The sequence below is a fragment of the Phyllosticta capitalensis genome, assembly GCF_038381095.1.
Source record: "Phyllosticta capitalensis strain CBS 128856 chromosome Unknown BKA78scaffold_1, whole genome shotgun sequence".
NCBI classification, from domain to species: domain Eukaryota; kingdom Fungi; phylum Ascomycota; class Dothideomycetes; order Botryosphaeriales; family Phyllostictaceae; genus Phyllosticta; species Phyllosticta capitalensis.
In genome coordinates this window covers 406,963-434,347 of record NW_027117439.1, presented here as the reverse complement: position 1 = coordinate 434,347, position 27,385 = coordinate 406,963, and the positions used below count along the sequence as shown (strand labels likewise).

The 27,385-nt window shown below is 52.6% G+C and overlaps 13 protein-coding genes across 13 annotated transcripts; 6 read left to right on the top strand and 7 right to left on the bottom strand.

Moving 5' to 3' along the window:
* Positions 1-343: 343 nt before the first annotated feature.
* On the bottom strand, positions 344-2,898 carry BKA78DRAFT_301243 (beta subunit of phenylalanyl-tRNA synthetase). Its single transcript, XM_066887341.1, has 6 exons — positions 2,595-2,898; positions 2,427-2,467; positions 2,352-2,371; positions 2,095-2,301; positions 733-2,044; positions 344-633 (listed from the first exon to the last, which is right to left on the bottom strand). The coding sequence occupies exons 1-6, from the start codon at positions 2,645-2,647 to the stop codon at positions 452-454; spliced, it is 1,815 nt and encodes a 604-aa protein (XP_066748796.1). The 5' UTR covers positions 2,648-2,898; the 3' UTR covers positions 344-451.
* Positions 2,899-2,943: 45 nt separating this feature from the next.
* On the top strand, positions 2,944-5,826 carry BKA78DRAFT_301242 (phosphoprotein phosphatase A). The gene is made up of 9 exons (XM_066887340.1): positions 2,944-3,294; positions 3,357-3,462; positions 3,526-3,677; positions 3,728-4,222; positions 4,272-4,386; positions 4,440-4,584; positions 4,639-4,739; positions 4,788-5,125; positions 5,173-5,826. Exons 1-9 carry the CDS (start codon positions 3,232-3,234, stop codon positions 5,509-5,511), a joined length of 1,854 nt encoding a protein of 617 aa, XP_066748795.1. The 5' UTR covers positions 2,944-3,231; the 3' UTR covers positions 5,512-5,826.
* BKA78DRAFT_301239 (ribosomal protein L24e-domain-containing protein) lies at positions 5,827-7,063 on the bottom strand. The gene is made up of 5 exons (XM_066887339.1): positions 6,890-7,063; positions 6,807-6,840; positions 6,734-6,755; positions 6,591-6,681; positions 5,827-6,527 (listed from the first exon to the last, which is right to left on the bottom strand). The coding sequence occupies exons 1-5, from the start codon at positions 6,927-6,929 to the stop codon at positions 6,106-6,108; spliced, it is 609 nt and encodes a 202-aa protein (XP_066748794.1). The 5' UTR covers positions 6,930-7,063; the 3' UTR covers positions 5,827-6,105.
* Positions 7,064-7,443: 380 nt separating this feature from the next.
* On the top strand, positions 7,444-7,748 carry BKA78DRAFT_244336 (DnaJ domain-containing protein; the record flags this gene model as incomplete). The annotated part of the gene is made up of 2 exons (XM_066884021.1): positions 7,444-7,523; positions 7,607-7,748. 2 exons carry the CDS (start codon positions 7,444-7,446, stop codon positions 7,746-7,748), a joined length of 222 nt encoding a protein of 73 aa, XP_066748793.1.
* A 458-nt stretch (positions 7,749-8,206) lies between these two features.
* Positions 8,207-10,202, top strand: BKA78DRAFT_3509 (uncharacterized protein). Its single transcript, XM_066891064.1, has 2 exons — positions 8,207-8,437; positions 8,485-10,202. The coding sequence occupies exon 2, from the start codon at positions 8,517-8,519 to the stop codon at positions 10,104-10,106; it is 1,590 nt and encodes a 529-aa protein (XP_066748792.1). The 5' UTR covers positions 8,207-8,437; positions 8,485-8,516; the 3' UTR covers positions 10,107-10,202.
* Positions 10,203-10,933: 731 nt separating this feature from the next.
* On the top strand, positions 10,934-13,381 carry BKA78DRAFT_339514 (uncharacterized protein). The gene has a single exon (XM_066890286.1). The coding sequence runs from the start codon at positions 11,279-11,281 to the stop codon at positions 13,004-13,006; it is 1,728 nt and encodes a 575-aa protein (XP_066748791.1). The 5' UTR covers positions 10,934-11,278; the 3' UTR covers positions 13,007-13,381.
* A 453-nt stretch (positions 13,382-13,834) lies between these two features.
* On the top strand, positions 13,835-15,310 carry BKA78DRAFT_290852 (uncharacterized protein; the record flags this gene model as incomplete). Its single annotated transcript, XM_066885809.1, has 1 exon — positions 13,835-15,310. The coding sequence occupies one exon, from the start codon at positions 13,835-13,837 to the stop codon at positions 15,308-15,310; it is 1,476 nt and encodes a 491-aa protein (XP_066748790.1).
* A 278-nt stretch (positions 15,311-15,588) lies between these two features.
* Positions 15,589-17,016, bottom strand: BKA78DRAFT_348259 (uncharacterized protein; the record flags this gene model as incomplete). Its single annotated transcript, XM_066890606.1, has 1 exon — positions 15,589-17,016. The coding sequence occupies one exon, from the start codon at positions 17,014-17,016 to the stop codon at positions 15,589-15,591; it is 1,428 nt and encodes a 475-aa protein (XP_066748789.1).
* A 1,228-nt stretch (positions 17,017-18,244) lies between these two features.
* Positions 18,245-19,395, bottom strand: BKA78DRAFT_348258 (uncharacterized protein; the record flags this gene model as incomplete). The annotated part of the gene is made up of 2 exons (XM_066890605.1): positions 18,245-18,259; positions 18,310-19,395. 2 exons carry the CDS (start codon positions 19,393-19,395, stop codon positions 18,245-18,247), a joined length of 1,101 nt encoding a protein of 366 aa, XP_066748788.1.
* Positions 19,396-19,702: 307 nt separating this feature from the next.
* On the bottom strand, positions 19,703-21,295 carry BKA78DRAFT_3495 (ABC transporter). Its single transcript, XM_066890818.1, has 2 exons — positions 20,896-21,295; positions 19,703-20,846 (listed from the first exon to the last, which is right to left on the bottom strand). Exons 1-2 carry the CDS (start codon positions 21,166-21,168, stop codon positions 20,034-20,036), a joined length of 1,086 nt encoding a protein of 361 aa, XP_066748787.1. The 5' UTR covers positions 21,169-21,295; the 3' UTR covers positions 19,703-20,033.
* A 1,111-nt stretch (positions 21,296-22,406) lies between these two features.
* Positions 22,407-23,138, bottom strand: BKA78DRAFT_348255 (kinase-like domain-containing protein; the record flags this gene model as incomplete). The annotated part of the gene is made up of 1 exon (XM_066890604.1): positions 22,407-23,138. One exon carries the CDS (start codon positions 23,136-23,138, stop codon positions 22,407-22,409), a length of 732 nt encoding a protein of 243 aa, XP_066748786.1.
* A 933-nt stretch (positions 23,139-24,071) lies between these two features.
* Positions 24,072-25,198, top strand: BKA78DRAFT_290847 (uncharacterized protein; the record flags this gene model as incomplete). Its single annotated transcript, XM_066885808.1, has 3 exons — positions 24,072-24,481; positions 24,543-25,018; positions 25,182-25,198. 3 exons carry the CDS (start codon positions 24,072-24,074, stop codon positions 25,196-25,198), a joined length of 903 nt encoding a protein of 300 aa, XP_066748785.1.
* A 302-nt stretch (positions 25,199-25,500) lies between these two features.
* On the bottom strand, positions 25,501-27,115 carry BKA78DRAFT_3482 (uncharacterized protein). Its single transcript, XM_066890593.1, has one exon. It carries the CDS (start codon positions 27,011-27,013, stop codon positions 25,562-25,564), a length of 1,452 nt encoding a protein of 483 aa, XP_066748784.1. The 5' UTR covers positions 27,014-27,115; the 3' UTR covers positions 25,501-25,561.
* Between the last annotated feature and the right edge of the window lie 270 nt (positions 27,116-27,385).

Sequence of the window (27,385 nt, the reverse complement as noted above, 5' to 3'; positions counted from 1 at the left end):
GCTCTTTCTGCCCATCCTTCAAAAGAAATGCTTCAACCTACAAGGCATCAGTGACCAAAATGTTGAATACTCAACAGCTATCCAAGTTCTTAGGTAGCAGGAGGGGTTCAGGAGTTGGTAATGGGGACGACGAAAGAAATTGCTCGAGGGAATAACGAGCTCAGAACCTCTGCTTCCTTCGCATGTGAGGACATGGCTGACTGAATGACTGATACTCCCACAAGCATGTCGAGTCAAACCCACCCAAGACCTTGACTCGAATCACGATGCTGGATATAGGCATTTGGGTCACAGTTGGGAGATGAGTTTCGTCACAAAATGAGTTACATCATACCATCCAAATGTTGCTTTGTAAATGCTTCATTGATTCTTTTTTTAGTTGGTCGACGTTGATCTACCCATCGTCTATCATGACAAAATGCGAATGCCAAGATCGCCCTCGCGCTTACGCTCACAAGAAGACCTCGAGGTTCAGCTCCAGCGCCGTGGTGGGGAACGGCAGCTCGTAGTTCTTGAGAACGGTGGGGTGCAGGATGCCGAAGACGCCGATGGAGTGCGTCTGCATGGCGCCCGTTGCCTCGTCGGCGATGCGCAGCTTGATGGCGGCGGCGTGGCCGGCGAAGAAGGTGGGGTCTGCGGGATGGAGTGTTAGTGAATTGTTTGGTTTGATGGGGTTGTTTGTTTCGTTTTCTGAGAATTTGTTTTGTGGCAAGGGGGAGTGAAGAAACGTACCGTCAACCTCCTCGATCCAGTAGCCGCCCAACTTCTCATTCTTGAGCGCCTCCTCGCGCGTGATGAACGCGCTCCTAAGCATCTGCATGATGCGGTCGAGCAAGCCGTGGACGACCTCGAAGCCGCTCGTCTTGCCGTACCAGGCGGCGGCAAAGTGGCGTTCGTTCCTGCTCTTGCGCTCCTGCGACAGGTCCTTGAAGGCGACGTCACTGACCTCGAAAATCTTAATGGGGACGCTGTGGTGCTTGTTCTCACGAATCGTTTTGAGCAGGCCGGGTAGCAGGGACGTGCGCACGATTTGGTACTCGAGCGTCTTGGGGTTTTGCAGACGCACGGCGGTAGTGCCGTCGTCTTTGCGGTTGAGCCAGGCGAAGTTCTCGTCGTGGCTGCAGAGGATGAGCGGCATCACTTCGCTCCAGCCGGCCATGGCAGCTTCCAGGCGAACAATGTCGGCCAGCTTGTTGATTTTCAGGGGAGCACCGACAGCGGCGCTGCGGTTGGGGTACTCGCGGGGCAGCTTGTTGAAACCGTAGCCGATGGCAAGATCCTCCATAATGTCGCATTGGTGCAGGACGTCGGCGCGAGTGATGGGAACCGACACGTCGAGGTGCTTAGGCGACGACTTGGAGGGTGTGGCTTGCAGGGACATGCGCTGGAGAAGCTTGCACTGCTCTTCAGGCGAAAGTTGGAGACCACAGACCTCGTTGAGGTATGCAATCTCGGCTTGCATCTGACGGGGCGTCAGGTCTGGCGATTGGCGCGTCTCCTTGTTGTGCTCCGAGACGACCTTGACGGGCTCCACGGTGAAGGGCTCCTCGCAGTACATGCTGAACATGGCGCAAATGATGTGGTTGACAATCTCGACCTTGGTCTTGTCGAGAGCGGTGATTTCGATCAGGACATTCTTGGTCTCAAGGTTAATCTTGGAGTGGTCGCCGTTGATGATGGGAGGGAGCGAGAGAACGGTGCGGTTCGCGTCGTAGATGACGGGGTATACGGGCGAGTCGCGAATGATGTGGAGGTAGCGGCCCAGGTGCTTGTCTTTTTCGTAAAAGGTCATCATCTCTGCCGCAGTCATCTCCTTCTCCTGGTTAAGGGGAATGAACTTGATGTCCTCCGGCGCGTGCGCCTCGTAGCTAAAGGGGCCCTTGATAGTATCCAAGTCGTGGGTACCAATGGATACTAGCGTCCGTTGCCTGGCAAGGTTCTGGTGGAGCTTGTCCTGAAGAGCAATGAAGGATTCGTAGCGGTCCTTTGTAAATTTGACATTGCGCAGGATGGCGCAAGAGACGAGCGGTCTTATCCGTGCAGTCTGTCATCTGTCAGCAAGACGCTTGACCGAGCTCGTGTGTATCTACCCACCTCCTTGTCGACATTCATCACCTGGAGCTCTCCGCCGGCGGGTGCCACCAGTCTGTAGTTGGGGATGGATGCTCTCCCGAGAAAGATGTTGAGGTTAAGGGCAATGCCCTCGAAGCAAAGCATGTCATAGCGGTTGGCGGGTATCTCAATCTTGAGCTGCGGAGGCTCTTCGACGCCGTCTACGATGGGACGCTTCGAATTGGTCGTCTGGAGGGTCTCAGCAAAGGCTCAATGCCCGGCGGTCTGGAACATCTTACGTCTTCGTCGAGCTCGATGCCTGCCGGGACTGTTAGCGTCGATGCCGCAAAGGTGATGTAGGAGAGTCTGCTTACCAAACTCGAAGCACAGCTCGTCAAACTCCTCGGTAGTGTACCTGCCCTGTATCAGCAATGGCCGAAGCTTTTGCGCCGTGTTTTCCCCAAATTCAATTTATTTCCATGCTCTTTCCCTGCAGTGCTTGTTCCGTCTGATCCAACATTCGAGGGGCGAGTGAGACTGACTCCTTGCCGAGCGCTCTGAAGAGCTCAGCCTTGTCCACAGAAATGGTAGGCATAGTGTCCTAAGTTTATGTGTCGGCGGCGCAGAGATGGTGGAAGCGGTGGGAGATGCGGGCACGACGCGGAAGCGGAGGACAATGGCGCGGGAGCAGCGTCCTGAAGGTTTAGTGGAGGACGGGAGCGTGTCGTGATTGAGCAGCGGAGTCTTGTTGTACGTCGGCGCGAGCTCAGCGCGGTGTGGTGGTTGGAGTCATCAGTCTGGCGATTTTACATGCGCGACAGCTTCCGCCCCGCCAGCCAGAGTCCGTGCGCTTGTGCGTTCAGGAATCGCCTTGTCTGTCCAACGACCAACACTCGACCGACGACCAGAGACACCCGGCCGCAAACATAATCACCCTTCTTCCCCCCACCCCCCGCCGGCCTCAACAACCTACTCAACCTTGATCAGGCTCGGTATCGACGCTGGGTCGCATCGCATCGACCTTCGGATCCTGTCGCCATCCTCAGCAACGCCCCACGACCTACCTACCCTGTTTCCGCCCTACGCACCGCACCTCTGCAGACGTCACCCCGTTCACGCGTATCAACTCGCCCTGAGACACGTTCCTTTCTTCGAGCATACCACTCGCGCTGATACACCATGGATGCTCCGAACTCGCACGACGAGCTATACCCCATCGCCGTGCTCATTGACGAGCTGAAGGTACGGGCGCAGGCGCCTGCACCATGCGTTGTAACGTCCACACTCGGCTGATGCTTTTCTAGCACGACGATGTCCTCCTCCGCCTAAACGCCATTCGCCGCTTGTCAACCATTGCCCTGGCCCTGGGAGCCGAGCGGACGAGGGACGAGCTCATACCCTTCCTCGATGGTTGGTCGCGCCCGTCCTGTTTTGCAAGGTGATGATGAGCGTCGAGCGCTAATACCCCACCAGAGTCTGTTGAAGATGAAGACGAGGTCTTGACCGCCCTGAGCGAGGAGCTTGGAAACTTTGTAGAATATGTGGGAGGTCCGGAGTACGGCCACGTGCTGATCTCCCCTTTGGAGAACTTGGCTGGCATTGAAGAGCCCTTGGTTCGCGAGAAGGTAGGCCATCAGCGACAATTGTGGTGCGTTCTTTGCGCTGACCAACCCAGGCGGTAGAATCCTTGAACAAGGTCTGCCAAGAGCTCAGCCCGCAGCAAGTCGAGGAGTACTTTGTCCCTCTCACGATTCGTCTTTCGACCGCAGATTGGTTTACATCCAAGATTTCCGCAACTGGACTCTACGTCGAGCCATACCCCAGAGTTTCGGCCCAGGCCCAGGAATCCCTCAGGCAGCATTTCAGCAAGCTTGTCCACGATGATACCCCCATGGTCCGAAGACAGGCTGCGAACAACCTGGCGAAGTTCGTAAAGTCTGGCATGCCTCCTCAGACTGTTATTGAGGACATGATTCCTCTCTTCCAGCGCCTGACGACCGACGACCAGGACAGCGTGAGGCTTCTGACCGTGGACGTCTTGATTGCGATTGCGGAGGTTGTTCCCAAGGAGGAGCAGACAAGCCACGGAGTTTTGCTCACGGCACTGAGGCATTTGTTTGAAGACAAGAGCTGGCGAGTTAGGTACATGGTCGCCGACCGCTTCGAAAAGGTAAAAATCTACAATTAGCCTCGAGAGAAGTCGTTAATAGGGACTTTAGATTGCAAAGGCCGTCGAGGACGAGCTCATCACGAGGGACCTCGTTCCTGCTTTCATCAAGCTCATCAAGGACACCGAAGCTGAGGTGCGCAGCGCCATTGCGGGGCAGATTCCTGGTAGGGCTATGAAAACTACATATGATGTCATCAGCCATGCTAATGCTGCTCAGGGTTCTGCAAGCTCCTTCCAAAGGATACCTTGATCCAGGAGGTGATGCCGAACATTGAGGAGCTTGTGTCTGACCAGTCTCAACACGTCCGCGCCGCTCTTGGCAGTCAGATTAGTGGTCTGGCGCCAATCCTGGGCAAGGACGAGTAAGTGCACCTTTGTTGACTCCATGGAGATTGCCGAATGCTGAGCCATTGCAGGACTATCACCCACCTTCTCCCCATGTTCCTGCAAATGCTGAAGGACGAGTTCCCCGATGTCCGCCTCAACATCATCTCCAAGCTCGAGCAGGTCAACGACGGTAGGTTTTGGAGTCCTCTTGGAACGTTTTATTCTAATTCCAATCCAGTGATCGGAATCGAGCTCCTTTCGCAATCTCTGCTTCCAGCAATCGTTCAGCTTGCTGAGGACAAGCAGTGGCGCGTCCGTCTCGCTATCATCGAATACGTCCCTCTTCTTGGCAGCCAGCTCGGCCGGACCTTCTTTGACGAGAAGTTGAGCAATCTCTGCATGAGCTGGCTCGGCGACACCGTCTTCTCGATTCGTGAGGCTTCGACTCAAAATCTGAAGAAGCTCACCGAGGTTTTTGGCGTCGATTGGGCCAATGACAAGATTGTTCCCAAGGTCATGGCTATGGGAGCTCATCCTAACTACCTCTACCGCATGACCACTTGCTTTGCCATTTCGGTGAGTTCTGTTCTCTTCAATCAATGAACAATATGCTGATTTACCAGACCCTCGCACCCGCATTATCCCTCAACGTCATCGAGGCCTCTATTCTGCCCATGATGGAGAAGCTTGTTGACGACCGTATCCCCAACATCCGCTTTAACGTCGCCAAGTCTTACGAGGTCTTGATCGGCGTGCTGAAGCGCCTGCCCGAGCAAGGCACCATTGTCGAGCTCGAGAAGGGCAACCAGAACCCTACCGGCTGCCAGCGTGGTCTTAACCTTATCCAAAACAACATCCTCCCCGACCTAGAAAAGCTGCAGCAGGATGATGATGTCGATGTCAGGTACTTTGCCACGACTGCTGCCAACAGCTTCACGGACGCCATGCACACGGAGCCGTAAAGACCTAGATGCATTGGTGGTTCATACTTCGTTTGGGAGGGACTGATACCACGGATGATGAGGGCTACATGTATGCATCCCCTGCCGCAGGGCCTTGTGCGGTTGGGGGGTCAAATTAATGGCTGGGTACCTTTCTAAGAGGTCGGCTGGCGAAAACGATTAGATGGGAAACTGCGTTTGGAGGAGCGAACTTTTTGAGCGTAGTCGTGTTTGCGCGGACTCTCCTCGTGTGCAGTGCGACAGTCGCCCCCCCAAACCTTAGGCAAAGGGAATCATTGTGCATTTTGAGCATTCAATATCCACTTCAATCATGACAGGTGTGGCTACTGTGGTGAAAGACTTGATTTTGTGCCGCCCACGCCTGATATCTCAATCTTAAAGTGACCCTGTCCCCTGAATCTGAGTTTTTGAGCCGCAATCTTTCTCCGCGCCTTGAACGCCTTGATTCCTTCGCCCACGCCTGAGAATGCTGCGCTGGCGATACGAGCTCAAGCTCTGTTTCCAGTGGCTCATTGAAGCGTCGTCCACCGCAATTCATTTTCCAACGGCCCGCACCGTTCCAAATCCAGCACGACCACCCTCCACTCCATCTCTTCAACCATCCACATCCATATCCTCGACACCCTTGCCCACGACCAACCTCTGCTTTCTCTTGGCCTTGGGCACCTTGACCTTCATCTTGGGCAGTTCCTCCTCCTGCTCGTCCATGTCGACCTCGTCGACATCCTGCTCGCGTTCGACATCCATCTGCTCGAGCTTGGCGCGGACGTGCTCGGGCACCTCGTCGCGCTCCTCGGGCGGCAGCAGGTGCTGGTTCTCGGCGACGAGCTTGCGGTCGCGCTCGAGCTCGCGCGCCTTGTTGCCGCGCATGCGCTCCTTGTAGAAGGCCCGCTCGCGCTTCGTCCGTATCTCCTCCACCCGCTGCATCGCTTGCAGCGTCTTGGCCACCAGGTCGCGGTTGTAGCGCACCGGTACGTTGCGCCGGGCGGCGAAGGCGAGCGTCGAGTCGACCACCACTGTTGCGTGTGTGTTAGTAGGCGTTGTGCTGCGCTGTTGCTGGGCTTGTGGGTTCTCCGTACTCTCTTTGCCGTGTGCCTTGCGGTAGGCCTTGGTCCAGCCCAGCTTTCTCGGGTTACGCTTCATCTTGAAGTTCTTGTGGCATTTTGATCGCTGTGTGGGGTATGAGTGTCTGTTGTGGGCTCAGAGGGTTTCGTGTACGTACGCAGAAGCGGAATTGCTTAGCACTAGGAAATATTAGCGTGTGGATTCCTTGCTGAAATTTTGAGAAAGCTTACTCGTTGCGGCAGAAAGTGATACCCTTGGAAGGGTCTGCAAAGTCAGTACGAAAGAAGTATCCCCGGCTACCAGCGGAACTCACACACTGGCCTGCTGCAAAAGTGGCAGGTCTCGACGCGCATCTTTGAAGCGCAAGTCTCGGTGTAGTAGAAAACGAGGAGCCTCCGCCGGCAGTAGGAAAGTAGGCCGCGATATGAGCCCGGAGAAAGCGGCGTGGGCGGGGCAAGAAGAAGGTTGGCAGTGTGGCGGCCGTTGGGGATGCATCTTTTGGTGTTGAACCTGCAGGCAAGCCTACTTTTCTGAGCACGGACCGCCTAGTGCTTCGTGCGCCATTTTCGAAGCCGGCGAATTCGCCTCTCCGCCGACATCCTGCATCACCAGTTCAGTTCCTACATCCTACAGGTCTTGCGCTTTGCGGAAGTTGCTTCTCCCTCAATTTCCTATCCTCCTCTATCCTCTCACCATGGTTGGCACGATAGTAATGGGTCTCGGCGTCGCTGCCGCCGCCTTCTTCGTACGTCATTCCAACTTCTTCGATGCGCGAAGACCACAGCAATTGCAGGACAACACTGACACCATCGACAGGGCAGAGCCGGTTACGTCGCACTCCAAAGGTCGCGCGGAGGCTCAGCAGGCATGCTGGGCAAGTCCTTTTACAAGGGCGGCTTCGAGCCCAAGATGAACCGTCGCGAAGCATCACTTATTCTCGAGCTCCCGTAAGTCGACACTGGGTCAAACGACCAAAAGACCATACATACACACTCGGAGATATCATGCTGACGCACATGCCACATTGTAGGGAGAGAGGCTTGAGCAGAGACCTCATCCGCAAAAAGCACAGGCAGCTCATGCTGCTGAACCACCCCGACCGCGGCGGAAGCCCGTACCTCGCGTCCAAGGTCAACGAGGCCAAGGAGTTCCTGGAGAAGGGCGCTTCATAATCTTTCGGGGTGGGAACTTGGTTGGCTGTATTATCTGCGGTGGTGGGAGCGGTTGGGATGCAGCGCGGCGTTCGGAAACTACTACCTCTTGCATGGATGGCGTTTGGGGTATCACCGCTCGAACCTGGTATGCATTGTTTGACTTCTCTTATGCTAGAGTGGTTGATTGGAATGCATTTTCTTCGTGCAACTCTTGAGCTCGAGGGTGCTTTTGTTCCGCTGGATGCTTTCGTTTAAGAGATCTTTCACACATGTATCCATCTGTGGGTGGCTTGCGAGAGGAGGACGGAGCTTCCGATCAGTCGCTCCTTCTCTCCTCTCTCCTCGCTCTTTCCTTCGACTACTCGTTTATCCATCTTAAACCCACACCACAGTGGACGACGAAGATTCACGCGCGCACTTGATTGCTTCTTGTCACCACCCTCATAAGGAGTAGATTCTCTTTATCTCCCGAGTCCTAGGAGTTCGAATGCTGCCCAGCATCACAAAGTCTGCCTTGGCCGCTTAGAAACCTTGGAGTTGGTGGTTACTTTCGTCACCCAATCACCACTCCGCGACCACACCTTTACCACCGACAACCTACCTTACTCCACAACCTCACCCGCAACTCCCACGAACCATCTCTTCTACTCTTACTTTCAACCATCGGCGCGTTCACTTGAGAATCTCTGCCGTCAAGCCCGCGCCAGGTACGCTTGCCAATCGTCTTTGTTGCTCTTGCTGACCTGGATTCAAGATCTATAGCCACGACCTCAGGTAGTATGAAGAATGAGCTTTGAGGATGCCATGGCACCTTGCCGGGATGATTCAGGTTCGAGTGGTGACGACGAGGACTCCTCGTCGTCATCATCATCATCCTCTCCCAACATAGCCAGAAGTGAGACCGACGGGAACTCGAACATCAGCAAGCATAACAGGGCGCGGGCGCAAGAAGATGCTGGCTTACTCAAGCTCCCAGTCGAACTGATCAACGAAATTGCCCGGTACCTTCCCTGGCCACCTTACCAGACTGGCGACTCGAAAAGCCCAGGCGAATACAAAGACTTGCTTGTCCACGATGATTTCCTCAACTTCCGACTTGCCCATGCCTGGATTAACGACGCCACATTCGAGTTGTTCCGGAAGACCTACTTCACATCCAGGGTGGTAAAGCTCCAATTCGAGAGCCTCCGGGACTTGGTCGAAATAGCCGAGCACCCAAGACTGGGTGCACAAATGCGGACTCTGAGAATCCTGCCAGAACCTCATGATGACAATGAGATGAAAGAGTTTGGATGGGTTGAGAGCAGCTACATGAGGAAGGCGAAAGAAGCCAACTTCAGCGCTGAGCAGTGGATCTGCATGAAAGACTCTTTCAGTAAACTCAGAGAGACAGTCAGAACGCTCGCCCAAAACGATCAGGGTATGCAAACTTCAGGGCTTGCTCCAGTCCTATTGGGCCGCGCGCTGGCCAAGTTCCATGGCCTTCGAAGCATTGAATATTCAGGTTATGGCGATTTCGACTACGCCACTAACGCCAAACTGAAGCGACTCAACTGGAAGACTGCCAAACTTTGGGAGGCTGCCAGGGTCTACGAAATCGATGGGACATCACTGGAAGACTTCGCCGCCTGCAAAATGTACGAGGATTGGGAGTTATATCGTGATGGTGGCCTGAATACCCTCCTTGCGGCCATCATTGCTGGTGGGGCGACCATTTCAACCCTCAAGCTTGAAAGCGGGTCCTTCCTGCTTGGACAATCTGTGAGGCGACATCAAGCAGAAGTGTCGCTACTTCGCAGTTGTCTCCAGAAGTTAAAGTCCCTGGTATTCTCGTTCAGGACCACTCTTCCCGATCCAAGTCTTTACGAAAACGAACAAGAAGCCGAAGAGCCAGGAGTCGATGACGCCTTGCGCTTCTTATCTGCAATTCCTGATGGTCTCAGAGAACTGGAGATCAACCTCAATATTTCGCCTTATGAGATGAATGACATCTCGTTTGACTACAAAGCAGAGATTGCCACTCCTGTTTGCAACGATCTATTCTCAAAGATTTGGTTCCCTCAATTGGAGACTTTGAAGATCAAGAGCACTTTTCAAGAAATCGAAGGGATGGCTCGGCTCATCCGGAATCATCGGCAATGCCTGAGAAGAGTGGTTATCGATCATTGTGTCCTCAAACAGGGCCATCCAGAGCCGCGATGTTCAGGAGTCTTTGGGGTGCTTGCGACTTCGTATTCAAAGATGCGAGATGGTCCACAATCCTTGAGGCTTGTCTGGAGTGCGACTTCCTTGAAACTTTGCAGATTCACACCCAGAGCGACATTTACCCCGCAGAACATTCTTCAGGCATCGAAGTCACGGACTGCGCGTCTTTAGAGTTGTGGTTTATCCTCACACATCTCCTGGGGGAGGAAGGGGTTTACCAACATGGTTATCTTCAATACGGCTGCAACGAAGAACTACGCCGCTCCGAAGACGAACCACCAGCTGCGTCACGAGCGGAATACCTAAAGATGAGGTTGACGCAGCACCTCCAGGAATGGAAGAAGGCGGAGTTGGCACACGGAATTATGTGAGGGACATCGGGTTCGACCGGCGAGCTGGATAAGATTTTGCTTTCAAAGACTGGTGGACCCAGGAGATCAGGTCAGTGCAAAAGGCTTGAAAGGGCCGAATTTTGATGGTAGGTATGGTCAATTCAACTCAAAAGTTATGCTCGCAATGGGTCTTCTGGGGCGGTGTGCTCGAATGCTCCCTGCACTTGTATCCTCAGACTTCGCCTTTATGCGACTGAACGCTCCCCTTCCCGTATGCTCAAGTGTTTCTGTGAAAGACTCGGTTTGAAAACTCCGATATGCAGCTGCCAACGCATGTAGTAATTGTGAAAGTCTAGGCACGAAGAAGGGTCCGGCTGCGGGGACTCAGATTTGATCTGAAAGCGAGGCCCCATAACGGTGAGACTCGGCGGCATCAACTTCTTTGCTTGACAGTCGTAGAAGGCGTTGCAGGCTTTCTCGAGGAATAGATGGGCAGCGTCAGGTCAGGACGTTGCATGTGCCAGATCCTTTTACCATCATGCTCCCAATCGGGCAAGCGCAACGGCCGTCCGGGCCAGCTTCCGATTGGTCTGGGTAGCGCACCCATCGCCCCAACACCACGAGGTACTGTCGCGCGCGACGTCGTTTCTTCCACGCCTCCAATTTCTCATCTCTGGCGGCTGTTTTCCTGCACTTTCCATGTGCTGACTGTCCTCCGACTCCCGTCACATCAGTTGCCGAGGTGGACATCACTCCTGCCAGGATTCCTCGCCACAGCTTTCCTCGCCAGCTCCGTCACCGCGCCATCACCAACCTATCCTCTGGTTGCTCTGGCCGTTCTAACTCCACCGGACCTTTCGCAAAAATTCCAGAATCATCACAATTTTGCAAAGCCTTGCTACTTCGACAACATTCGGCCCAAAACTTCTTCCCTCGCCAAGCCTGTCACACGAACTGGGGCGCAACTCGATGACATAACGCCAACGAAACCCCAGATCGTTGCGGCCGACCATGGAATTTGCACCAGACCTCTCCCCTCTTAAGAGGCCGAGAGACACCAAGATAGAAACCCCGCTCCGCAGGAGCAGTCGTATCCGCGACCTGAAGGCCCGCCAGTCCTCAAAAGATATTACGCAAAGGACTAGTTCGAAGACTGTGCCTCGCAATGACAGCCTCACTCACACTAGGTCTTCTGGCCTTCTCAAGCTCCCAATGGAGCTGGTCGAGAGGATTGCTGTCTGTCTGCAGCATGACAAAAATTTTGTTGACTTCGCCCAATACAACACCCATGAGAATCTCGCGGCGTATGGTGATCATCTCCCGCAGGACAATGGCCACTTCGAAAATTTCTTCAATTTCCGGCTCACCTGTCGACAAATGCATGCCATGACATCCGACACTTTCCGCCGCAATTACTTCACGCGCAGAATGGTAAAACTACAAGAACGAAGCCTGCGCAATCTTCTGGAGATATCTACACATCCTATACTCGGACAGCAGGTTTTGGAGTTGATGGTTTCTCCCGAACGTCACACGGAGGACGACCTAATTTGGCTTGACGTGGTCGTGAAGGGGGCGAAAGAAAAAGTCGAGAAGGCTGGCCACACGATTGAGCCAGAGGAGCTGAAACATGTCGAAAAGTGCGCAAGAGAACTCCGTGAACGACTTGAGAGATCCGTCAAGAGTGATGATGAATTGCATGCGTCTGATCTCCCTGCTGAGCTTTTATCCCAAGCACTCAAACAACTTCCCAGCCTTCAGTCCGTCAATTACGGAAATTATGGGGAGTACCCAGATCTTAGACATGATGAGAAGGACCTCGAAAGGCTTTGGATGGGTGTTGAAGTCCATGACAATAAGAGGCCAGGCAATCCGTGGTACATGAACAACGAATTTTGGCTCGAGCGAGGCCGATACAACACGGATATCGTTCTGTCTGCGCTTCAAAAGTGTTCGGCCACCCGCACATTTCCAAAGCTTAGATTCCGGGCTGGATCATTAACTCTAGCTGGCTTATCGAGTCTGTCTGAGCTGAAGACTCTAGGCCTTGCGCAATCCTTCAGGGGGTTGAAGTCCCTTTATCTCTCCTTTTCAGCAGCGCAAGAAGCGATGGTTGAAGAAGCACATATCTTTATCACCGCAGCGCCACTGGATCTTCAGGAACTGACAATCGACTTCACATGGGATGGAGACTTTGACTCTGAGCGTACCAAAAGTCTTATCAGAGAACTACTTCCCAAAATAAATTTTCCCAACCTGGGATACTTAGAGATCAAAGGCATCGTCGGCGCACTGAGTGCCCTGCCTCGGATCATCGCCAATCATCGAAAAAGCCTCATATCCCTGTTTATCTCGCATGACTTTCATGTCAAAGATGCGTTCAATGACTGGGAGGCAAAGTGGTCTACAGTTCTAGAAGCATGCTTGCAAGTCGAAAAATTGGTAAATGTGGTTATTTTTGCGGAGAGCAACACCTATTACCGTCCTCGGGAGGAAGATGACATTGTTTCTTATGATGGATCCGAAGTCGACGACGGAGAGCTCTGGATCATTAAGTACAAGGATACATTTCCAAAATCGGTCCCGGAATGGAGGATCGAGGCATCAGCAAGGAGAGTCAAGGAACAGTTGGAATTCTGGATTGGGGAGTGGAAATGGATGGAGGACTGTATGGAGCAAATCGTGCGAGAGGAGCGAGAGAAAGAAGCGCAAGCAGAACAAGAGGGTCAAGATGAATAAGGTCAAGGAAGCAGGACATGGGGAGTGCAAGGGTTTTTAAGCCAACGGGCGGGCCATAAGAGGAAATCAACGCTGGCACCATCGCACTCGACAGACACTACGCGCTTTTATTGCTCCTGCATTGGGACGGGCTTCTATGATTTCAAACATTCCCCTTGAGGGCATGGCTGCAACGATCGGTGAACAGTCCAACGAGACTCGAACGAGATAGGTACTAACACTCATCGAACTGTGTTCGACGTAATGGAGAAGTACCCCAGCACGGGCAATCCGCTTTCGGACACAGGATGCAGTCTTGATCCATGCCAATGGCGCAGGTCGTCGAGCTTGTCTGGCAGCTATCGCAAAAGGGGTTTGCTGTTCCAGAAGTCTTGCCGCTATGAATTTTTAACTTTAGCCGGATGAGATGTAAGTTTACCGTCCACTAGATGCCGACGCGCGACGCAACGCGTTACGCGTCAATAGACGTTTTCTTGTGAACCTTGTTGAGAGCGTCGACCCTACACCTTACAGCAACTGCAAAGTCTCTTCACGTTTCCGCCTCTACTCTCCTTCTTTGCAGAAACGCGAAGGGGCACATCGCGTTGCCATCATCTGGTCAAGAGCGCGAATTCCCTGCCTCATTGCGGCGATTGACTCCACACCCTCCCTCTTTTTCATCCGCGTCCATCAACAACCTCGCACAGAGGCACTTCGGCACACGAAACTACGGTCAGGCTTCGGAAGTTGGCGGATGCAGACAACACAACGGTTTTCCATCTAGTCCTCCGACACCAAGTCTTTGCCAAACGAAAGAGCTTCTCTGGTCATCCTTCCGCATATTGCTAGATGGCATGTTCATCATCCTCAAGAAACCTGGCCACCCCAGAAAACATGGAAGACCAACCCAACCTCCTCGCACGCCGTGAGGACCAGAGCCGCGTCTCAGGTCTTCTCCGAATGCCCCCGGAACTGATCGCACACATCACCGAGTACCTAGAACGTGAAGACTTTTGCAAGCTTCGTCTCACGAACAAAACCCTGAACTACATGAGCATCGACGCCTTTGGAACCCGATTCTTCCGGAGCAGACTCATCAGACTCAATCTCAAAGATCTTCAACGCTTGATCCATATTGCTGGACACCCTGTTCTCGGCGCAAAAGTCCAAGAGCTCCGTATATGGATGGAGTACCACTATTACATTGGCGACCACGCTGCAGCAAAATGGATAAGATATCTTGAACGAAAGGGCGCGGACGAGGAGCAACTCACTCAAGCGGAAAAGGCCAGCAATCAATTTCTCCAGCGCGTCGCGAGTGTATCAAATCTGCAAAAGGAGTTCAGGAACTTAAAACTGGCCTGTTCATTCTTGACGCACGCTATGGGACTCCTCAAAAACCTTCAAGCTGTCATCCATTCCACGTATGACTGGGAATTTCCAAACCCACTTGAAGAAATCTGGTGGGAAACCGCGTCCCCCGAGCTCAAAGCATACAACGATGAGATGTCGAAATATCTGGATGAAATGAAAATTGACTGGGGCTACGGGGAGCATCTCTTCCATCACGACTTGAATACAGTCTTGAGCGCCATAATTGGCAGTGGGAGTAATATCCAGAAACTTGCTTTCGACTACGGTACGGTCTCTGTCCGAAGACATCCTGGCATGAACATTCCGAAGGCCCTTTCTTTCCATGACCACTTCAAGGATCTTAGGACGTTTGAGATATCTTTCCACAACGAAGACAAGCCGGACACCGATCATATGTTTCGGATTCTTGTGGCCACTCCTGCCCCGCTTGAAGAATTGAAAATTGAGGTCCGTCTCGGAGACGAGCCGTACATCAGGCCCCCAGACTCTGAAGAAGATGATTTTCTTCCATTTTTTGACAAAGTCTTCAAAGAAAGCAGGTGGCGAGGTTTGAGAAAGCTGGAAATCACCTCCAATCCTAGTTCTGCAAAGTTTTTACCTCAATTTCTTCGCCTAAATCACGCCACTTTGAGGCATATCGATTTGCAATTCGGAGATCCAGGTGACGACCCATTCATTGACCCCACACTACTCCGCCTCAAGTGGTCTGAGGTCTTTAAAGCATGCTTGGGAGCGCCTCAGCTCAAGTTTCTCAAATTGCGCTTTTCAGTAGCCTTCATGAAGATGGACATAGACTCGGGATCCTTCACTAGGCGGTGCAACCTGGAATCATTCGTTACTGCGACGTATCTAGGATCATCTCCAAACGATCCAGAGAGAGCACGGTTGGAGGCCGAGTTTGCCAAGTTGGAGGACCATGAGCGAGAACTAGGACTGGATGATTTCCTCTAGAGTCCTCAATTGAGTACATGTATGCCAATAGCGCAGTAGACTGAAAAACTTTTTCGAATGACTACGGACGCACACTCAACGGAGAGCGCGCTTCTGAGCCGAGTGTATGTATATGGAGTCCCGGCAGACGCGAGTATGAATCGGACTGTTTTATTTCCCGATAGTTTTCTTTCCCGATAGAGACCTGTTGCGGAATTATCAGGTTCCCTTAGTCCGCTGCGAATGCTCTGGACAGAAGTTGACTGATCGAATGCCACAACCCCCTAGTTCAACTTCCGCTAAGCATCCTCCTCCTGTCTCGTCACCAATTGCGTAAGACCCTTGTACCTCTCCACTTCTCGCCAACTCCTCAGTTGCTGCTTGATCCTGGATCTTGCTCCATCTGTGCCAAGTTTCTCCTGGCAAGTGTCGTTGTCGAAATCAAAGATATCGCAGTATATCGCGGAATTGGTTGCCAAATACAACTCCTCAAGATTCGGGAGTGACAGAAAGAGTTCCAGAAAGGCAGACCACTTCAGCCTATCGCCGCGGTCGTCGACCCAGCCGGCGATCCTCGCGTGGCTCACACGGACTGTTCTGAGGCTGTCGCGATGATTCTCGATGAAGTTCAGTAACGATGCCGCCATGTCCATGGCAATCTCAACGTCCAGAGTGTGCAAGCGCGGGAACTTGAGCTGTTCCAGGATCTGGCACCATATTCGGACGGCCCTTTTGAGACATCTAGTCGTGCTGATCATCATGTCTTCCAGGATGTGCGTCCTGAGCTCCAGTTGTTCAAGAGTATCCGGGAGCGCCTTGAAGAACCGCGTCACATCTTCGATAGCTTGCTTGAAGCCTCCAGAAGGACCGCCGATGTTGAGGGAGATGTGCAGGGATTTGAGGTCTCTCAGGCAGCTCTGGAGCGCCAGTGCTTCGTATCCATCCAGCTGCGGCCGGGGGTCTCGCAAGGCCATGAATGAGCCGCTCTCAATCATCAAACGTGACATAGTAATACCGCTAGCGCTGATGGCAGAAAAAACGTCGTCGATGCGCCTGTGGCCGTTGAACTCCCAAGACGATCTCTTTCTTTTCCAGTCATAGCTCGATAAGTTGCAGCCCATGGCTTCAAACAACCCCGCCGCGTGCCAGTATTCCTGTGTTTCGTAATCCCAATTTGGAGATGTCGTTTCAATCAGGCCGTATCGGAGGCTTTCAAGGCTACCTAGGCCCATGAATGCCCGGGTCAGTAGTGCGGCAACAAGCCTCGAGGTTTCGAAAGAATTATTCCGCTTGGACTCCTCTGAAAATTTCGACAGTAAAATTTCAAGTGCCTTTTGCATATGCTCGTATTTTTCCTTGTCGAAGTCGTCGCGTCGTTTTGAGTAGTAGTCGTTCCACTTCTCTTTGACGCTCTCCAGGTGAGATTCATCTTGGAAGGACCAGGGTTCAGGTGAGATTTCTAGGCATCGGATTTGCCCTTTAAAGGGCGGATGCGCGGCGATTTCGATCAACCGACGAAGGTTGTGTGGTTGAAGTTTGACAACTCGACGCGTGAAATAACGTTTGATGAATAGATCAAAGCTTTTCTCCCGCAGTTTTCGGCTTGTGAGTCGGAAGTTGGAAAAGTCGTCCAGCGAAAGGTGGTTCGCAATTGCCTCAGTGAGCTCTACTGGGATGTCGAGTAGATTGTGCGACTGGTGTGCCGGGAGTTCATTTTTGGAGTCCATTCTCCCGTGAAATGTCAAAGTCGTGAGTCGCGCGAGAGGCCAATGTCCAAGAAATGATCAAGAGAAAAGTAAGGGAATACTAGGACAGGATTGTGGTGTTTTTAAAAGCAAACCAGAGAAGCGCATCCGGAAGGCGGACGTCTGCCTGGCAGGATCTGCGCGGCTGCCCTGCCCACTTCGAGCCGCACTGCCGAGGATGGATTCTGGCCAGTCCATCTCAGAAGCGCTGCTAGTGCTTGCTGTCATGCTGGCAGAGGCGCTCGGACTTCCATTCTCGATGAGTCTTCCATGGGGGCCAAATCCGTGAGCCCCCTATCTTCAACCATGACGCCTTGTCTTGGATTTCTCATGTTCATTCGACAATCCGACAGCTGAAAGGTTCGATTGCTGACAATGGCTCGAGCCTTCGAGTTCGAGGAAAGTTTGGTTGCCAGATTCATGGCATGCTCGAGGAGCATTCGAAGCGCTCGGACTTATCGGGCCAGAAAATACTCGAGTCTCCACCGATTGGTATGGAAAGCATTCAGTTGTTGGCGGTCTTACCGTCTTCCCCCCCTCAATTTGTAGTCAAAAAGAGCATTTGCATGCTGGTGTCATAGCTTCGGCATTTGCTACAACGCTCTTTAAGTTTGTTGGCAGAGGTGGACAGGGAAAAGCGACCTTCGGGGTTTGAACTGTCTATTCATATTGGGAGTCCATGGAATGTGCAGTCGCGATCCAGTAGCTCTCTCGTTTACCTCTCACTCTGCCGGGCTTTCCCGAGCTTTTCTAGAGTGTCCGAATAAACGCCTGTCGGGTCACCACCTGAGTTGCACCTCGATTCGCACGTGTTCAATCCCAGATCTGTGATCTTGAACCTCAAAGGAGGCCCCCAAGATCATAGCCGTTTGAATATTCGCTTTCAAGACGCCCAGGGGGTAGAAATGACGGACACCATTCCAAACGCGTCTTGCACCCGGAATCAAATCAAAGCCCTGCAGCTCTTTCCAATGCCTCCCATCTTGCAAGTTCTTCTTCCACTCTAGTCCTTCCCGGGACCGTTTTCGAAAGCTCCATGATGGCACCTATACCACTGAATCTTTCGGGATGCTCTTCTGAGACATACAGTGACGATCTCGTGAGCAAGAAAAGCTGATCCAGATTCTGGACCTCCAAACAGGCTTTAGCGAGTTGAGACCATTTAGTACCGCGGGAATCCCAACACCAATGTCGATCCAGACACATCAGTTTACAGCTTTTCAGACTGGTTTTGTGTTCACGAACAAATTGAACAAGATACGAGAGGGTGTCTACGGGGAACTGGAAAATGATCTCCGTCAAGTCCTTGAACCGGCGGATCTTGAAGATTTCTTTGTAAAAGGGCACAGATCTCTCCTCGGAACGCATGTCGTCTACCATGACATTCAGGGTCTCAAGGGTTTCGGGAGCTGTTGAGAGGACCCAGGGTATGTAATCAACATCCGATCTGGACGTAAAGGTTGGAGATAGATCAAGACGCTTTAAACTTCTGAGACAGTTCTGAAGAAGCAAGGCCTCTGGTCCGTCCGATCTGGGAGTCTTTCTTTTTACGAGGAAGGTTCCATCGTAAAAAGTCAAGTTTGGGATCTTGATTCCACTGGCATTTACCGCAGACACGATGATGTCGAGATCGCAGCTTGGGACGAGCGGGCGGTCGTTCCACTCTTCCCAACTTTCCGGAGCAAAGTCATACCTGCTTTCAAGTTCAGGAGCCCGTGAATCTTTCCACATCTGCTTCAATTCATCCTCTTGATACCAGGATTCGTGGACGGTGCCAAGGACTTCAAGACTTTCTAGCTTTTCCAACGCACGCGCCAAGTGTAAAGAAGCAAGCCCAGAGCTTCTCATATGCTTGTGATGCTCGCGTCGATTGATGAAGCGTTCTTGAAAGCGACACCAACTTTCCGTCGCGAGGCGCAACTGCTTCCCCTTCCTTGGGAGGGTATCGAACCACTCTGCTGCTGGGCTGTTGAACACGTCCACAGGAAGTTTGTACTCCGAGCGAATCATGAGGTCCGTAATTTTCTTGCCCAAGATGGGATGCTCCACAATCTGATTCAAGCGTTCGAGTTCATCGAAAACAAGCCTTATCCCGTACCAGCTGAAGAATCGGGTCCCGAAAACGTCAAAGCTCACGTCATTGAGATGTCGATTCACGAGTCGAAACTGACGAAATTCTTCAACTGGCAGGAATTCCGTTATCAGCTCAATTAGCTCCGCAGGCATCCTGAGAAGGCCTGGAATGCCGTCGTTGTGCGTTTGTGCATCATCATTGTGGTGCACACATGCGCCGTATTGAGCTTGCGCTTCCGCTGGTGCGAGTAACTCGGTAAAGACCGGAAGAATGCGTTGGCCATCCATGTTTATGTGGAGGGGCTTCCAGTCGTCAGATAAAGGGCTTAGACGTGGTGAAGACGCGGCGTGCGGGAAGAGGACGGAGGGGCGTGTCGAATGCTCCTGCGGAGTCCGGGGTTTTCGATGGCCAGGACGCGTGCGCGACGCGCGATAGGCGCCTCACAACGCAACCACTTTGTGTGTCGGCTTCTCCAGCGACACAAATTGAGGAAGGTGGATTGAGTTGGGGGACTGATGTAATTCGCATGAACGGACAACCTGTGTTGGTGCAGGTTGGGTTGAGGATGTTTTTCTTGTCCCCTGAGCAAGTCGTTGGCGAGGTTTTGCGTAAGGCGCTAACTACTTTGGGAAAGCACCAGAAAGGCAAGCAGACCTTCGGGGATGAGTCTTTGCTGCGTGCACATTTGCTATGTCCTTCTTCAAGATTCTCTGCACCATTCTCGCATCTCAAGGATACAACGAGTAGAACCGAATTCAAATCTTTGCGTCACAAAGTCCACATTCCCCGCCTCTATCCTCTTAATTCAACATCGTCGACTCCATATAAAATGCAAATGCGAAGAGGCCTTCAAGAAAAAACGACAAATAATCAACTCTAGAAACTCCCGCAGCTAATAGCTATGCAAACATTTCGCCGAGACCCCTCAAATGTTGTCCTCCAGCGGGCTCAGTCCCTGGGCCGAGCCAATCCTGTCCTCAAAGAAGAAACGCAGCCTCTCGACAGCGGCGCGGTCGGCCATGAATTGGGAAAACTTGGTCACATCGGTGCCGGGCATCTCCCAGATGCTCGGGTAGCCCGAGGGAGGGTCGATGTCGCTGCGGACGGGCCAGCCACCAGTCGCGGTTTGGTACTCCTCGGTCAGGACGAAAGAGTGCAGCAGCTTAGCGCCCTCGGGATGGGGAGCATCCTTGAGAATGGCACCGGTCTGGGGCCACGAGACGAAGTTGCCAGAGGTGGACGGGAACGAGAGGTTGAAAGGAGACGAGGGCGTCAGGCCAATGGAAGTGGTGAAGGATGCAACGTAGGAGCCGTTGGAGCTGGCGACGAGGGTCGAGGGCGTGCCAGTACCGCGGACCCAGCGAGGCTTCTGGGCGAGCAGCTTCTCAAACCACTCGTAGCCCTGCTGCTTCATGATGAGGTCGAAGGCGAAGAGCACCGCATCGTCGTCGTTGGGGTACGTCAGAACCAGCTTGTTCTTGAACTCGGGACGCAGGTAGTCGTCGAACTCCTTGGGTCCATCCGTGACGTAGTTGGTGTTCCACACGTTGGCCCAGTTGAAGACGTAGAAGCCGTTGTAGTAGCCGTTAGCGTCGCGGAAGTCCTTGTAGATGGACTCCCAGCCCAGCGGCTTGTACGGCAGCAGAGCGCCCTGAGACTTCCAGCGCGGGTAGTCGTGCAGCGTTTGAAGCGCAACGCTGTCGACGTACACATCGCCAGTTGCGATTTGGCGGTCAATCTATCGCGCTGTTAGCAAGGACTTGAGAGGAAGTCGTAGATATTCGTACGTTGATGTCGTGGTACTTGGAAAGGTCGACGGTGATGTTCAGCGTCATGCCAGGGAATTTCTTCTCAAAGGCCTCTTTCAGCGAGTTCTGCTGATCCTTCTCGTCTCCACCGTGCCACATGGTGACAGTTCCGCCCTCCTTCAAGGCAGCCTGGTAAATTTCATCGATCGTGCGGTTCTCAACCTCAACATAGCTGTTGAAGCCGAGCTGCGGATCAAAGGCAGAAGTGGCCGCGGCGCTCGCCAGGACACAAAGGAGCTTGGAGGACACCATTTCGTCGACGTTTGGGAGAAGTGACTGCCATCACTGCGAAATCAATTTCTGCGAGATTTATATCTTGCTGGATGCCTCTGCCTGAGTCGCTCGTTAGAGATTGGTAAGCCTTTTGCATTTGCCCTGGAGGAGACCATTGCACGCGGAAAAACGCCGAAGTCGAGTGGTGTGGCAGGAGACAGCGCAGCTGGCTGACATGATGGTGACCTGTCCCGGGCGGTGTCGACGTCGATGAAGCCGATGGCGCGGGCCGTTGAAGTAGTCGAGATGAGCCTGCGCCGCCGCCTGACCGGCCTAACAACCCGCGCCCGATTTCTTTTGGTCGAGGACCGTCTCCGTTTTTCGACTCCCAAAGGCGTCTCCTCTCAGGCAGATGGACTGCTGCTGTCCTACTCCTGGGGTAGCGATTGAAGGAGGTGGGGGCCTGGGCTCGTGCTTTACGAGCACCTAACCCCATGGCACAGCCCGATATGAGTGGGCTGAGTGCGCATCGTCGAGAGTTGGCAGGAGCAAAATTTTTGAGCCAACACTCATCACTGGCAGCTTGCGACACTTGAAACACGTTCGTCGTTCCAGCAATGCAGACGAAGGAAGAAAGTTGTGCCCCGGCGGATTGAGTGCTTCGAATTTCGCCGTGGTACCTGAATCTCGACCTGACTCGCAGCCGCGCTCCCAGGTCACCTCGCCGCCATGATTACCGCCGGGTTTGGATGCGGAAGGGAATTCTCCGGGGAATTGGGGAAAGGGGAGATTATCATGTCCAAATCGCTCCGCTTTTTCATCAGTCACCTAAGCGCGGAACGTTTCCGGAGTGCTAACTCCGTGGTTGCAAGCAATGACATATAGACCGGCGTGATACTTGCGACGGTCCATTGATATGGCGGACTTGCTCTGGTGTCAGTATTGAAGGCGACTTCTGACGCGATGCTGATCTTACTGGAACAGGAACCATGGAAGTGATCGTCATTGGGCGAACCACATCGACAGCACGTTGGATGGCGGAAGAAGTAATCAGTTCTGAAGCTTGCTGATGCTTAAGAAAACTTTGCAAAGACGGGGACCACTCATACTCCAGGAACCTGAAGTCAAGAAAATGTATCTGCGTTCAAGATTGATTGGTGAATGAAAAGGAGTCCGTTTGGTTAGGGATGCCGTGGCTCCTAGGCCGATCTTCCCTGCCGCGGCCCACGGTGGATATAGACGCCAAACATGTCTGCAGTAGGGCATCCTCCTTAGTCCTACGCAGTCGCGAAGACCTCATCCTTCAACTCCTGCATGGAACGATACGCTCCTGTCCAGCACTTGCGTATGACTGTCGCAAAAGGGATGCCATCCAAGCTGGGTAGGTCCTCCACCTTTGGAAAAGTCTTGGTTTCATACCAGTCGTACCTGGTCTCCTTCCAGATTGCGATTGAGTAGAAAATGTAGCCAAGGTTCAGCATTTCTTCTTGGACTGTTTCGCCGCTTTCGCTTTTCCAACTCGACATGTCGGTATCCAGTGGCAAAAGATCTGATTGACCAAAATCGCACATCTTGATTGTCTCATTGTGCACCAGGATATTGCAGATGTTGTAGTCGCCGTAAAATACTCGGCGGGAGTGCAAGTGATTGTATGCATCGGCAAGGGATCGTATCCACTGTTTCTTGAGCTCAAGAGCAGGCGGCTCTTTTTTTAAAAACCAGTCCTGGAGGTCTCCTTGGTTTGCGAAGGCGAGTTCGATTTCGTCCACCTCATCACCTGTCTTTAAAATTCCAAAGAACTGAATAATGTGCGGATGGGACCCTATTCGTTCGAGTACGGGCGCTTCGTTCCGGAATTGGTGGCGGATGCTGTCATTGTGGAACTTTTGTATCTCTGAATTGTTTTCCTGGAGCTTCGGAACTTTGATCACACGTTCTTCGCTGACTTGGTGGATGAGGCCTGATCCACCGAATGAGAGAATTTTCTTTGTCGGCCATCGCATTTGCATTGTTGCTCGATCTTCGCTTAGCCGTGGGGTGTTTTCTCGATTTTCAGTGGTCGTCTCCATTGATGCGGATAGACAAAGCTCGCTTCTGGTTCTGAGGTAGAGTAAGAGGGAAATGAGCGAGTTGCGGCGCTTACGTTTCCAAAGCGCTACAGGCGCTTAAATCGAGGTACAAGACGACGTTCCACTAACCCAAACAGGCGGAATGCAGATGCAATGCAATGCCACCCCAATGGGAGATAGAGGCATAGAGCCAACCAGCCAATGCTTCTACATGGCTGAAGCAGAACTTCTGGGGGGCTGAGGAGTATTCGAGCTCCTGCGGCCCAAGAAGTAGAGTCTACTTGCTTAAAGGATGGCCACAAGGAGCAATCAAGATGCTTCCATACTTCGATGAATTACGACGAGTCCCTGGCTGGTTGGCTTCGCTTCTTACTGCGCCGCCATGCTCAGTCAGCGTCATGAGTCGAATGGTTGCACGGCGTTCGCGCAAAGGGCTGGTCAAATTGAGGAGGAAAGGAGAGTCCGGGCAGGCAGACGCGAGTCGCGACGTCGCGCGAGCCCCCGCTGCGCACGTGGCACGCTAGTCCCAATAGGGCGGCAGATGGACTTCTCTAAAAAGTCATGGCCTATATGAGCAAGCAAGTAACCAAATGCGAGCAACCATATAAGCATTGAGAATTTCTATCTCAAATAGCATACCTCTAGGAAGGGTTCAAGCTCTCTGTCATTTTGAAATCAGACTTCGACAATTCCACTACGTAGAGTCATAGGAGGTAGTCGTCGTCGTGTGTGCCACGACTTTTGCCGGGCTTCGGACGCGTTCCGAGAAAACGTTTACGCGAACCCGAGACGGCTTCCACACCGCGTCTTCTTTTTCATCACCACCCTGGCTCGTGCTCTCTGGTCCCAGATCTTCTATACACCGATCAACCAATGGATATGGCTTATTTCCACAAGCTTCCGGCGGAGTTGAAATTGGCGACTGTGGGATTCCTACCGGACGAGGATTTGCTTGCCTTCCGCCGCGCCAACCGCGAGTTCAATCACCTCAGCTTCGATGTCTTTGGCAAGCGCTTTTTCAGTCGCCGAACCGTCGCCTTGCACCTCGCGGACCTTCAATGCTTCGTTCAGGTCGCCGAGGCTATGGGGAAATATGTCAAAACCTTGTCGGTCATTCCACAGACGTTGGATGATTCTCATTTGGATTCTATCGATGAAGAGATTGACTACTGGAAGGAGGATCGTATCACTCCCTATCTTGACGGCGGCGACGATTGGCAATGGGTGTTACGCAAACAAGAGTTTCAAGCGACTCCGCGCGCGCATCGTAGATTTGATCAAGAGTGACGAAAGTCTCAGAAGCCGCGGCGGTCTCGCTAGTTCACTACTTGCGCGCGCCGTAAGTCGACTGGCGAACCTCAAAGCCGTGTCCTTTGATACCTCCCTGTACATCTCCAAGCTGTGGAAAAAGTCCAAAGTGGCGAAGCTTGATGATGAGTTCGCAGACGACGTCGACTGTGAATTTCTCGATACATTTGAACCGCACTTCCACACCCCGGACTTCGAAATCTTTATGACGGCTATGATCGCTAGTGGAGCCGCCCCGTCAACTCTTGTGTTGGATGATGACTTCATTATTGAAGAATCTTCGCCGAGTAAAGACGGACCAGAAGCACTTGATGTTCGCAATTTCCTAAAAAACTTGAAAGAGTTGGAGTTTGGTCTTGTTGTGGAAGAGTTTTCCGACATTGATTACGTGCCATGGTTTCTTGCAGCAGTTCCCAAAACATTGGAACTCCTGATTATCCGCGAACACCATCAATATGTCAATGGAGAGCCTCTCTTGGAACACCCTAGCCAAAGCAACGCCATCTTCCAAAGTACGTTCGCTGCGTGTCAATTTCGGTCCCTGCGGCACCTGGAGGCCGAGTTCCCGCCTTGCGTGTTCCCCGATCTGGTCCAGCTTGTCCGCGACAATCTCTCGACCTTGACATACGTTGAGCTATACTGTGAAGCAGGGCTCGACTGGGACCTTGCGCGCAGGACGAAGTGGTCTGTAATTCTCAGGCTCTTCTTAAAAGGGCTAGATTTTCAGAGGCTGGCTCTCGACACCAATTCGGAGACGTATCCAACAAGAGACTCTTTTGTGTTTGGGTTCCCCAGTTTTCCCACTCGCAACAGTGGATTGAATCTGATCAGTGAACTCAATCTGCAATCCTCGGCGCCGGAAACCCCGTGGAGACCAAGACTGTTGGAAACGGTTGAGGAGTGGGAGAAACACGAGAGGGACGCAGGTCTATAATCGGTTCAAGAAGTGTACGTGCAAGGACCGTTCAAGCGCCTTGCCGCCCACGGACTTTGGCATTCAAGTGCGCATGAGTAGCGCTACAGGGAGCATTCAAGGACCTCTGCTCAGGAACCAATCAAAAGGCGTTGAGACACTCCAGGGCCTGCCACTTCCTGAGAAGTAGCTCTAGCGCCTCTCTCTCCGGGGCAACAGGAGAAAGGTCCATCTTGACCCCATGCGGTCTATTCTTCTCGCACAGGTACTTCCCAGAAACACGTCCCGGATGCCTTCTCCCAGACAGCAATGCCAAGGCCAAGTCCTCGAGGTGTTCCACCTCCAAGCATGTCTTTAAATGACGAGACAATTTTACCTGGCCTGAGCTGCTATCGGGCACGCTCCAGTCCCCGTTCAACGAGCTGACAGAGATGGATCTCAGAGTCGCTTTGTTGCGGCGTATGAAATCAATCAGAGCTGGCAGAGCACTGCCTGGGATGCACACGTCGAGTTTTCTCAACCTCCGGCATCTGAGAGTGTCCAAGGCCTTTTCGTAGCAGGAGTTGACCCAGGGATAGTCGACCAAAGGAAAGTGCAGGGGTGATTCTCCAGGCTCGAGATTTCTGCCCTTGACGTCCTTCCCCTGAAAAAAGCGGAGTTCTTTGAGAGTCTCAGGGACCGCTGCGGCAAACCGAGACATATCAGCGGGCTTAGCGTCCCGTATCCCCGACCCGAAGAGCGTGAGATCCAGGTTCTCCAGGTTCAGGAGGCTTTCCTCGAGAACGGCGTCTTCTGGGAAACCGCGCGCTTGTTCAACCGATAGGCCACAGAAAAACCCAATGCTTGAACAGGCAATCCCACTGTCGATGATTGAGTTCAAGACGAGGGTTGCGTCGCTTGGCCAGGCTTTGATCGGCCAGTATGACCAGCGGGAGTATTCCGCGCTAGCAAAGGGAAGATTATTCCTCTTCTTGTAGATGTCTTCCATGACTGGGATCCAGTCATTGGCCCGAAAGAGCTCAGGCTCTCGTGCTTTTTCCCATAGTTTTCGTATTACTTGCCAACGAAATTCTTGCGCATCCTGGTGATAGTGGATGGCGGAGAGATTCTCCAGACCAGCCATGGCGCATACCAGCAGCGATTTGGCGTGCTCTTGGTCGTTCATCTCCTTGTACCATTCAATTCGATCATTGATGAGCACCTCGAACATGTCGGCAGATTCGATACCTGCCCACTCTAACTGGTGATTGCAGCCTTGGCGGGCTAAATATTCTAGGTATGACCTTTTTTCTTCCTCAAATAAACGCAATTCCCTCCCCGAGTTGAAGAGCCGAGGAATGATGTCGAGTTGTTGAACTTTAGGACCAAAGTACTTATCTTTAGAGATCTCAATTACCTTCTGGATGTCCTTGAGATGCAGATTGACCTTTAGTCGCCTGAAGTATCGGTCGGCAAAGGTGGCCAAAGTTCCATCGTTTAGACGTTGACTTGCGAGGCGCAGGTTGCGCACATCTTTACTAGGCAGGTGGTCTGCGATAGCTCCGACCAGTTCGAGTGGAATCCCCGAGAGAGTCGCTTCGTTGTTGGCTCCCATTTTCCGAGGTGTACGACTGCTCCCTATGACTCGACGTAGAGGACCTGTAAAACTCTGGTCTTGAGTAATTGAGGGCTGGAATGCTCCCCAATCTTTTGCTTTTTGAAATGGAGATTTTCTTGATCGCTGTGGCCGCTGCTTTCGTGCGCTCCTGGTCGCTCGTTCTTTATTGCTTGCTTATCAGGCTGCTTTTTGAGGCGGTGAATGATTATGGCTGGCACTCTTTCAACGATGGGTGGAGTTCTCTTTATAGGAGGACGTGACAGGGTAAACCCCAACATTTGTCGAGTCAGACCCCTGAGTCTTGCACCCACGGTTCCAGGGCTGATGACGCATGTCCGACATGCACTCAACAGTTCAATTTGATGCAAC